At 35.5% G+C, this 12455-nt stretch overlaps 1 protein-coding gene across 3 annotated transcripts in view; it reads right to left on the reverse strand.

The window, feature by feature from the left end:
• Window positions 1–3823: 3823 nt before the first annotated feature.
• Window positions 3824–12455, reverse strand: part of LOC117216281 (receptor-type guanylate cyclase gcy-4-like) — a 39332-nt gene continuing 30700 nt past the window's right edge. For 2 of the 3 annotated variants that reach the window (XM_033462884.1, XM_033462885.1), the window contains 8 exons: window positions 11529–12441; window positions 10853–10966; window positions 9579–9977; window positions 8663–9009; window positions 8045–8560; window positions 7502–7614; window positions 7199–7406; window positions 6541–7105 (listed from right to left, as the gene is read on the reverse strand). In XM_033462884.1, coding sequence (XP_033318775.1) covers window positions 6541–7105; window positions 7199–7406; window positions 7502–7614; window positions 8045–8560; window positions 8663–9009; window positions 9579–9977; window positions 10853–10966; window positions 11529–12441 — 3175 coding nt within the window. Of the gene's footprint in view, window positions 7106–7198; window positions 7407–7501; window positions 7615–8044; window positions 8561–8662; window positions 9010–9578; window positions 9978–10852; window positions 10967–11528; window positions 12442–12455 lie in introns of all 3 variants that reach the window. The other variant, XM_033462883.1, reaches the window with a different exon arrangement.

Consider the following 12455-nt stretch of genomic DNA (forward strand, 5'->3'; position numbering starts at 1 on the left):
AATAATTCAAACAAAATACAAAAAATTGAACAAATTGAAATACAATATATAAAAGTACTTACATTCCTGAGATCCTAACACCGAAACCCCCTAATCACTGGACTATTTGATACGACGGACCAGATTCGCAGGCTAAAGAGACACTACCCGCTAGACCTAAACGACAGATTCAACTAGTTATTTAAATTAAGTAACATCTACTTATTTACAATACTTACGTAAAAATTATACTTATCTATAACAAGTATTAACTTATTATAAATAATTAGCCATGTTACTGCGCCACGCTAGAAAAATTACTGAAAATTCTCAACGCGAGAATTGATTGTAATTTTAATAAATAATAAAAAAAAAAAATTCCTGAGATCCTGTAGAGGCTTTATCCTCTTGAGAGATGCACTAGCTTTTTCGACCGTTCGTGGGGAGACGCGATTGCCAAGAAGCCCGCCAACAAAAGTCGTAAATTCCCGTTGCGATTTCATAATCGATGCCACGAATTGGTCGATCTCCTATTTCAGTTAGAATAATAGAGATGGTTGAACTGATTATAGCACTGAAGTAACAGGTTATAATATACACTTTATTCTAACAACTTTGTAGTTACAAGTTAAATTAATTAAACTGTAAATTAATGTAACTGTAGTTACAAGTTAAAACAATTAAACAGAATAAAATACCCAAACCCAATGTTTAAAAAATATATTTATATACAGGGTGGTTGGTAACTGGTGGTACAAGCGGAAAGGGGGTGATTCTATGCGAAAAAAGAAGTCGAAAATATAGAATAAAAATTTTTCGTCTGAGGCTTTGTTTTCGAGAAAATCGACTTTGAATTTTCGCTCGGTACGCGTGTGGTACGTTATAACGGATCTCACTGTAGATCGTTGTCTCGATGGAAAATTAAAAAAAAAATTTTTTTTTAATTTTTACTGTATATTTTCGACTTCTTTTTTCGCGTAGAATCACCCCCTTTCCGCTTGTACCACCAGTTACCAACCACCCTGTATATAACAAGAAAAATAAAAGACTACGTTATCGTGACCGCTTAAATTATGGTCGACGAACAAGAACTCTAATATCGCGTACAAAATTGTTTGATAAAATTTTATTACTTTCGCGTGTAATTATTTGATTGAATTTGATCAAAACTATCGTAATTTGAAAATATTGAAAAAGACACTGAAGCGTAGTAAACACTGACTCACAACTAACTGATAAACCTCGCATTGCGCGGTCACAAATATTCTCTGGAAATATAGTTCTGTAATAGCGGGCGGAGGGAGGGGTGTGTGTAAAAGAAGGGAAATATCGTTTCGACATTTTTCTTTTTTTCCCTATCGAACGTTTATTTAGAGGATACAGCTATTTTTTTACACTTAAAAGATTATTATTAAGAAATTGGAATATGTATGAAAAATGTTGGTTGAAAATTATAAAATATTTCTCAATATTGAACAAGTGCTTATGAATACCGTGAATGCAATGCAATCATTTGCAAGAATTATATTGTGAATGTTCGTTATTAGAATACGAAATATACACTCCACTATCACACTATAGTCGCGTGTTATAAATATTCGAAAATATTTGCAAGAATTCAAAAATTCACAACTAAATATCCTTGGAGAGTACTATATAAACGGGCGCGAAAGGTTCCTTTGAAGTATTTGGATTTAACTGCGCGCCATCTCTATGAGAAACGTACAAGTTACAAAATTGCAAGTATACGACGTTAACTGTAGCGAATTCACATAATATAGCAAAAAAATTTAAATTTGGTAAGTGAATGTTACGATACCTATCGAAATTAGTTCAAGCTATTGTTATTAATATTTCTATGTTTCAAACTCTGTCTACACGAAGCTATCGTTAAATTATCAAGGATTATTATTTATATCCTGGATTACCTTGGAACGATAATTCGTTAAAAATTCTTTTGAAATAAGAGAATGATTTCATATATATTCAAATATTTCATAAATATAAATTGTATATCAAATATTACCCATGTTCAAATAAGAAGACAACAGAATTGTTCATATACAGCTGTTTTAGTTAAAATATTATTATTAAAATGAAACATTACCAAATTTCCATGAAGATTCATCGGATTGATGACTAATTGTTGTTGCGACCATATATTAATATTCCTGTTACTTTTATATTATCCCTGCTATCGATCAATAACTGCACAAAAAATAACGAAGTTAAAACAAATGTATAAAATAATTAAACGAAAATACAATCAAACTTAAATTTTATTACAAAAGCTTACGATAGGAGCTACCGGTAACAGTATCATTTGGTAAATAGACGACTGTAGAAAAATTGAAATAAGAAATTTCAGGAAACCACTTAATTTCATCATCTTAATGTTAGACGAATCGTTAAATAAACGTGTATTAATTAAATGGTATTAATAAGGAGATATAAACGATAGCAAAAAGATAATGAAGAAATGACACCACCGAAAACGCGTCACCAATAGGTTAGAATACGTTACACACCTGACTCAACACGAACCTTGTTATTGGCACGAAATAAGACAACTGAATGACCTCTCGTACCTTAGTCTCGCTGCGCAACTTCCAAAGCGGTGGGGGGTCACGCAAGCCGATACGGAAAGTTAAGCGATCTACAAAAAAAACGTAAACATTACTACGCAGTAAACAAAACATTCGTCATCCACGCAACACTTGTTTCCAAATTTCAAACAAAACATATGTACATCGCGCAATACTTATATCTTACACAATGATAACATCGATTTTTATAAACATCGTACAATAATTCGTAGCCCTACTGACAGCATTGAGTATCAAAAACACATTTGTCTAACTTGGAACGAGAAAAAGAAAATAAAGCTACTGACATTGTATATACAATTTCGTAAAGTTATAAATTCTAATATGACTGCAATAAGCTTTCCTTAAAAATGGGTAAACAAGGGGAACCTCGATCGATCAAACCATGAAAGAAAAATGGCGGCATGCCCGGAACGAACGAAATCGCGATCTCTCAAAGAACTAACGAACCTACACGACGCACCCCCGTGCACGAAATAACTCCAAGTTTCAGCGGAAAACCCAAGGATTGACCGTCACCGGATTCCTATTTCGTCGCTCGAATTGCAGCTACTTAGCTCCTATTACTTGCCGTTATTATATTATAATTATATTATTAATAATTATACCAGTTATAAGATTAATTGCTTTGCTGTATAGAGTGGGCTGCCGCCTATGTGTTGTTCGACTTGAGGATCACTGTGCGCTTCGTTGCGTAGGCTGAGCCTCTTTCACTTCTGTAAGGAAGGTTGCCTGCGTGCAGGAATATTTTGGACGATTTTTAATTGCCAATAACTAAAAAGCAAAGCCGAAAAGGCAATTTTTTATTCTTGATTTTCGTCTTATTTCGGCTTCACGAATCACGCCTTAAATTTTCTGACATAGCCGAACACCTTGTATATTATTCAATGTTTATTTAACGATTCATTGAACATTAAGATAATGAAATTAAGTAATTCTTCGAAATTTTTTCTGTCATTTTTTCTTTAAACGTATATTTTATTGCTAGTATTACCGACAGCAATTACGTTCTTGTATAGAACGTATAATTAGAAGATTTGTTAGGATATTAGCTAAATTTTCATTCTTGAAATATCTTATCTGAGAGAGAGAGTGGGGGAGAGAGGATTGAAATAACACGAAAGAAATAAACACTAAAATAGAGATTCGAATCGATTTTGCTAATCGAATTTCAGGGATTTTACGAATCGTTTTAGGGCGCTCAGGAACATATGGGTAAGAAAATAGAAATTGTAAAATCGTTTTCTATATAATTTAATTCAAGAAGGCATAATAAATATTTTCTCAGGGAATAACAGCATCTGTACAGAATAGTACTTTCATCGTTTGCAACAAATATAAAATTACAACTATGCAATTCGAGAATAAATAACATCGTGATAATTTTATTATAGTAAACAATTTCTCTCGTGTAAAGCTATTTAGGAAGGATTGCACTTTCCAAACCCGAGGCACTTGCTTCGTGTATACGGACTGAAAAGTTTGCAGTTTCTATTTTGTTCTTCTACTATGCTCTATGATGTAGAACAAAAGCCCTGCAACTTCCGTCAAAACGAGCGATCCGTTATAATAATTATATAATCGTCTAATCTATGCCCGATATAAAAAAAAAGAAAAGAATAAAAGAGAAATTTATCACCACTAAGTACTATGATAAGCGTGTTCGACGTGATGTAACGATGTAACATGCAACGTGATTGATTCTTTTTTCCTTTTTCCGTCAACGTTTTGACACAGGCGAAAACTGGATATACGAACGAATAATCAAAAATTTTGTGCGTAATATAAGAATCTTATGACTCGGTGAAATGGACGATACGAAGCGACTAAAAATTGGAATTAGAGTAAAAGATTAAAAATACTTTGTGTGTTGATTTCTTCAGTCATTTCTGGTAACAGAACTCAACTTGATAATATAGTAATGGTTTATAACATTTATATACTATCGCATGATGCCTGAATTTTAGTCGAATTTAAGCGTTAGGAACATATTCTTTGGATATGTAAGAAAGCAAAAATGCTGTTAAAAAGTGGTCGATATCAAAACTAAAAAATATAGTATAATCCTTCGACTAACCTAAGGTAATCGAAGAACGAACATGATGGCGAACTTTCTAATAAATACAAAAATAAATATAATATTTCGTTAATAAAGAAATATTCTACACACCGTGGTGTAACGACGTGTAACAAAGGATAATATCATTTTTGGTCGCACTTTATTAAAATTCAAGCAACCTGTATACGTCTGTGCACGTTAGGATGATCAATAAGATATTTTTAAGAAGATTCGATTAAAATTTCTCTTGAAAATGACGAGGAAGTCTTAGAGAATTCTTATGACATCTCAATGTCAATTGTTTTACGTTTTTGTTAAAACTTCCGTCTTTCATTTGTCAACCATACGTGTAATCGATCGTATCAATATAATATTAACATATATTTCTAACAACTTGTTTCTACAAGACGCTTAATGTTATTGCACCTAAGTAACAGGAAATTTTACCCGTCTCGAGCTACGTTATCTTATAACGCTAATCGCGTTAAACACTAAAATAAATTGCTTCGACAAGATGAAGCACGCAGAGGAATTCAATATATGTATATATGAAATATATTTTACAAAACATGAAGTCTCGATCAAAGTATCTTGGCTTAAATCAATAAATAGTTTTACTAATTGTAATACCATGTATAGTAATAGTAACTATTCCACTTGCTTTCCTAGCGAGGATCGAGTGTTATTTATAGTATCGAGTAATTATACTGCAGTCACTTTTCTCGACTCAAATCGACGAATATATTGCATAAAAGATAGGTCAAAAAATATATATATACTTGGAACGCAAAGGGACATACCGCTCCCTTTTCCTCGTTTTCTTCTTTTAATTGCATATTATTCTTTTCACGAACTTCTGTCTTTTCGAACGTGTTCGCATAAAGAAGAAAAAATACGTTTTTCTTTTTATATAAATGTCATGGTTGCATGCGTGAACGCTTAATGTTTCATCGTGTAAAATATTGCTCTGTTTTTCTTCGGTTTTGTCCTCCAAAAATGCGCCAATTTCGCAACGAAGTATCTAAACGTCGACACGATTGCTTGGAAAGATATGCAGTCTGTTTCGAAGGAAATCGTACAAAATCCTACATACCTCAAGTATCGAGAATGTTTGGACAGGGAAATGCTGCTTACGAAACACTTTACGTAAATACGATACTGTATCCGTTTATCTGTCGTTCTTCTTTCGATTATCATTAAATACAACGTACCTAACCGAAGCAGCCTTTCGCTTTTTTCGTTTATTTCTTACTCGGCGCGAAAACAATGGAAATTTCTACTTCCAACAATAAAATACTTCGCTCGATGTTATATTCGATTATTAAAATATCTTTAGTGTGGAAGGATATAGAGATATTCTAGGAGCTTACTTTCAATTTTTTCCGAATATATGTGCGAATACAGGTAACTATGTTTCGCTCTTTTCAGAAATCCTCGGCATTGTTGCGTTAACTGTTCGGTAACTTAATTTTTCTATTAAATCAGTCTCAAATGTAGATTAAGCGAAAATAGTTATCCACCAAAAGATCATACCGGTATTTTCGCTTGCTTCAACTGATCGTTTCTCGTCTTCGTAACTGGAACCTACGGTAGATTTCATACACCATAACTAAATCGGCAGGATTTTAATCTCCAATGAATCGAACGAGCTATACAATTGCGTATCTTTCCGACTCTAAAATACGGTTCGAATAAACCACACATTCACCATCGTGAAAACCATACCATTCGTTCGGAAGCACACGCCTGTTTCGATTCAAACAACAATGGCCACGAACCGATTTACACGCTCGTTTTCCTATATGATATTTTCGCATATTTTCCGAGTACGCCCTCGGCGCGCCTATAGAAGTGCATCATTGATTTCTGTCGTGAAATAGCGTGCTTCCTTTCCTGTCAAAGAATCGACACGTGCTCCGATTTTCTATTCTCTGACAGCATAGCTACCCTCTCGTCCGCTTGAACATTGCCGCCGTTTTTATGATCGAGACTGTTCGACATTCCTGGCTGAATGTTGACGTACCTGTGCGCCGGTTCGTCCTTTCGTTTGAAATTTTGTAAAATCATCGGCGGACCCGACGAAGACTCGTCGGTATTCGATAACAGAGGCCTGCTACTCTCTACATCGGAGAGTCCAGTGCCTAATAACGTGTCTTGATTTTGTTTGTCGTCGTGACCATTGATGTCCAACAAAGGAGGACTGGATATAGCCACGGGACTGGATGTCGACGTGGATGATCGGGTCGTAAAGTTTTCAGGTGGCCAGGATAACGAAAACTTTCTGATGTTCTCGTTTAACTGTATCTCTAGTTGTCCAGTGTGCTCGATTTGCACGCTGGCCAAAGGAACGTCTAAACACGGTGATAGAATTCGGGGATTCGTTGCTAGAAAGTCGACGATCTCTGGAGCTGTTGGTCTCTTTGTGTGGTCCGTTCTCCAGCAAGAGTACATCAAATTTTCTCTGTGAAATGGAAAAATAGAGCGAATGTTTAATTATTAAAATTCGATAAAGGTTGAGTATGATGCGACTAAAGGATGAATAGATTGATCTTACAATTGTAATTTGACTCCTTTCGGAACTCTCAACGAATTCCCATTCTTGACGTGAGTGAGTACCTCGTTGTTGCTCATCCCTTGGAAGGGGAAGCTACCAAACGTGATGATTTCGTAAAGAAGGACGCCATAGGACCAAACGTCCGAAGATGGAGTGAAGATTCCAAGGCCCAGGGACTCTGGTGCCATCCATCTTACTGGCAGCATGCCTAAAACGAGAATCGTTCGTTTGTTAATCAGCATTCGCGAAATCGAAGCCAGTGAATTTTTCTGGTAGATTATAATAAAATCGATATAGTTATACCTCTTCGATTAAATTTGTAATAGTCGTTCTCGTACATAGGTCTCGTCATTCCGAAGTCGCCAAGTTTGACGATGCGTTGAGCATTTACCAGGCAATTACGAGAGGCAATGTCTCTGAAAAAGTAAAATTAACCCGTGACATCAAAGCAAGGATAATTATCGTGTTGATAATTGCACTCTCCGACAGCCACGATAAATCGAAGTGTTTGCACACGATACACGATCATTACATTTTATTTTCAGTAAGTATGCGTGCCTTGTGAATATAAAATCATTAGTTGTTAGTAGCGCAAATTTGAAAAAGGTATGCGTTTATATAAGTGAATATTAAAAAAGATAGAAAGAAGATATATGAAAGAAGTAATTCTGAAACTTGAAATGATACATCAAAAATGTTTATCAAAAAGAGAGATCTAGAAAATTGATACAACAAAGTCGACCGTTTCATATATTACCCAGTTATTAAGACTGTTTACAATTTTTAGTAGATGATATTTTGCTTATTTTAATCGTTTATCTTAGAAAGTTAAAGTTTTCAACGTACCTGTGAACATACTTCAATTGAGCCAAATAACTGAGAGCCCTACCCACGTCCAGTGCCATCGCAGTTAGTTTTTTATTAGAAATCTCATCCGAGTCTTCGTAATTCTGATCGTTCACGAGGTGTCTTCTGGCGAGAAGATACGTCTTTAGATCGCCATAAAGCATGAACTCCATAACGGTTAAAACCGGCTCACTCTTAATGCATACGCCCAACAGTTTGATTATGTTCTTATGCTCGAATCTTTTCATTACTTCCACCTCGCTGAGGAAGTCTAACTTCTCTTCGGTAGAGCTTCCGAGTTTTAGAGTTTTCACAGCAACGGCCAGCCAGCCTTTTTCTGGGAATGACGCCTCACCACCATAAACCGTTCCAAATGCACCCTCGCCCAATTTTCGATTGATAACCACCCTGTCCCGAGGTATCTCCCATTTATCTAAGTCGGACGTATCCGCGTGAGCAAAGTCTAGACCTAGAGACTGGATGTATTTTTCGTGTAGACGCACTTTCTTTTCGTACCTGTTAAGAAGGAGATTAGGATAAATGGATGCATAAAAATTCACAGTCTAGATTACGTATATTATAATATATTATAATATGTGAAATTTGTTGATTGCTCACTTTCTCTTGATGACAATGAAACCAATGATCACCAGTATCCCCAGTAAACCAAATCCAAGGAAATTGACGATCACAAACGCGACTTCACACGATACGTTCACGAAATCTGCAAAGCCCGCGATGAAGCATCGTTGAGGTGGTTCCGAGCCATCATCTGGCATACTATTTGATAACCAAATCAAAGCTGACACGTTTAAGTCCAATGTACCACCCACGACTTCGTGCTTTGTCTCCGATACGTTAGGATAGAAGTTACCGACCAGATTAGTTTTGTTATTGACGAACTGAACGATATTGATAACAGAGTATCTCGAAGGACCACCGAAGAATTTGATTCTTCCAGACACCTAAACGGTAATTTTAATAGTAAACTAATGGTAACAAATTTTCTCATATAATATATGAAGAAAATAATACTTTTGTGATTGAAATATTGCCAGGACATTCTTGTATAGTTATTATTAGTGGAATTCTACGGAAGATATGGATTATCGGCATCTTTTGCATAATAGTAACAGAATTAGTAATACAAGAACAGACATAATGCAAGGCAATTTTGCAAATTACGCGCCAGTTTATTTCCCTGTTTTGTGTAACAGAAAATACTGTAAAATTACGATTTGTCAATTCGCTAACATTATTACTCGGCAAATATTTTCTTTCATTTTCTCTTTAAATCTCTGTTCTCGCCGTTGCAAAATTGTACTTTAGGGTCGCAACGAAAACCTGATAAAGCCGAAAATTAATTTCAGCTGATTCGATTTTAAATGAGACGACGCATGAAAAAGTAATACTTCCTAAATGCGGGTACTGTTATATTTGAAAAATTAGCAATATGAACTCTCAATATGTACTCTCAACTGTTACAATTATTTACAACTATTTGTTATAAATATTACAATTATTTTCTACGTACCCCATAGAAATCCGTTTCACCGATGATATCCGTCATCCGATTGATAGTCTGCTCGCTATGGAGGTCAAAAACGTAACTTTGATTTTCGCGGAGAAGCCGATCCATTGCGTAAGCGTACGTCCACATGGCATCGTATGCGAAACCAGCATAATTCGATGGTGGTTGTTCTTGATTAAAACAAGACTTCTCGTAATTATCGCGCCATTGGCGCACCGTTATTCCTTCCTGCATAATTTCATCGTCAGGGGCAAAATATGCATGAGAGAGACCAAGATAGCCGTTTATCGCTTTAAACATTTGTGCCGAGGTACAAGGCACTTGTTCTTCGTTCTCCTTATTGAATCGGTCCGTATCGTACCATTCTGGTCGAAGCCAAAGAGGCAAAAACCACACGTAACCCTTCAATCCCAAAATATCGAGTTAAAATTATGGAATTGAGATTTTTTTGGTGATTCGATCTTTTTCATAGACACTCAGAGGGCGAGATATTGTCGCCTTTGAATATTTTATAAAATGAAACGAGTCGATTTCGATGGATTGTTTTCTATTTCGAAGGTGCCGTAGCTTGCAATAGTTTAGACTGTATATTTAGATTGAAAAATTTCTAGAAATTTGATATGATTTGATCGTTTTCCCAGACATCCAGAACGAGAATAGGAAAAAACATGGAATTTGGAAATTGTATAAAATGACACGCGTCACGGCCACACAAGTAAAATAAAAGGTAAAGTTTGTGACTGATAGAAAAGAGCTTAAGGAGAGTGACGGAACAACAATTGTATTAGATATAACGCGTCAATTCATTGAAATTGTCGTTTTCTATAATCGTCTCTAACGGTAAAATCGTTATCGTTTCGCGATTTACGTTACGATATTTCATGATAGTACAAATTGTTCAATAGGTTGGGCTTGAAATCTATTTGCTATGCATAGAGATTGACGACGAACCAATTACAGACATGAAATACGTGTATGTATTTAGAATGGCTATTTTTTGTGATTAATAATTATCATAAAAAAACTGTCGAATTTGTGTGTATGCGATTTCGATAAAATTCTTGCGTTAACTTTATGCTACTATTATCAAAACGCTGTTTCAATAAACAAAGTCAGATAGAAGGAACGAAAATACATATCTACAAAACTAACGATAAATGTACGACGAACTAGAAACTACTTTACAGCATAAAGTGTATATGAAACTAATCGAATGTATGTCAAATATTTTAAAATTATGTCAAACAAGTTTTAGTTATGGCTTTTCATAAAATTACCTGGACAGCTGTCATCTCTAATCTGTACGCTTCGCACATTACTTGTCTGGCCACTTGATCATAAACATCGGCGATGATGATCTTTGCCTTCTTCTGCTTGAGATCTTGCAAATACTGCGAAATGATAACATTCTTAATAACTCTATCAAACTTAATTTGTTGCCTATCATATAAACAATATACTAATTAATGATTTTTATCTTTAAAAAAACTAAAATCCTCTCCTCGAATATTTCCAGCGAATGATAAAAACTAGATTATAACTTTACTAACGTTCAGCCATTAAATTTTTGCTATTCTGTTCATCATTAATGTCATCGATGCTTATTAAAATTCGTTTTCGATAAGAAAACCAAGGACAAAAGACAAAAAAAATTATCGTCTCAATAAATTTACAAGTGTTGCTCAATGTCCTCTAAGGCTAACCTTCTATCTTAATCGCACGAATAGATAATTTTACTCATCATTATCATAATAGCATATGAATATGCATGCACAGTTATTTTCCATAAGTTCTATACGTCTAATCCTTTACCGTATACCATATCACTGCGGTTTATTCGTCAAAATGTGTACTTAATTGTGTAAATAATCAAATACTATATTCTATAGGGATATAGCGACAACCTTCGTGATTGAAGGATTCCAAATTGAAAAAGAAAAGAATGGTTATTACCTTAGTCATCACAACTGCCTCTCGTTCCCTTGGAAACTTTGCATTCGCCACAAATGCAATTCCATTGTCCCTAAGTATATCTTGCATATAAGATATATACTCCGTATACTTCTGTCCATCCTCCGTCAACGAAGCTACTCTCTTCCAGCCCAGTTTCTTCAACAGTTGCAAATAAACGTGCTTATACTGCTTGTTCTCGCCGATAGTCCGAAAGAAGTAAGGATATTTGGTACGATCGTTAAAGCTCGATCCTTCGGCGCTATAACTGATGATCGCTGTTCTGTAATGCTTCGAGACACCAACCAAAGGTTCGACCGTTTCCGAACAAGCGGGCCCCAAGACACCAATCAACTTATCATACTGATTGAGCACTATGTAATCGATGAACGATCTCATTACCATATCCGACTTACATTGACCATCGCTAGCTAACATTTTAAGATCATAATTTGTAAGGACCGTATTGTTCATATTGATCGCCTCCTTCGCCATTCTGGCTGCGATTAATATCGATTTCCCTGAATAGAAGGCTTCGTTCATAGGAAATATCCCACCAACGTATAGAATATTTTTGTCGGCGGTATTCGGCATCCATTCTTTGAGAGTATAGTTCAGATTGTCCTTCAACCAGTCACACGCGATTTGTTCTTCGTGGACGGTTCCAGAAAAATTATTGTGTCGATAAATCAGATCTTCGTACATTTCCCGTGTGAATTTCGCGTGACTAATCGCCTCGAATGCCAATTTCGCGGCGTACTCAAGTTTGCTCCAGACTAGCTTGGTTAACCTGTTGGATTCGTATTTGCATTCGATTTCTAATTTCGTCGTGCCACAACGGCCGAATTCGACAGTGACAAAGTCTCTCTCGTTTGGTACCACGCTGCTTGGCGTCCAATGCAAAAAGACCAGAGACCTGAAAAATGAGAA

The sequence above is a fragment of the Bombus bifarius genome, unplaced genomic scaffold, assembly GCF_011952205.1.
Source record: "Bombus bifarius isolate JDL3187 unplaced genomic scaffold, Bbif_JDL3187 scf7180000010271, whole genome shotgun sequence".
NCBI classification, from domain to species: Eukaryota; Metazoa; Arthropoda; class Insecta; order Hymenoptera; family Apidae; genus Bombus; species Bombus bifarius.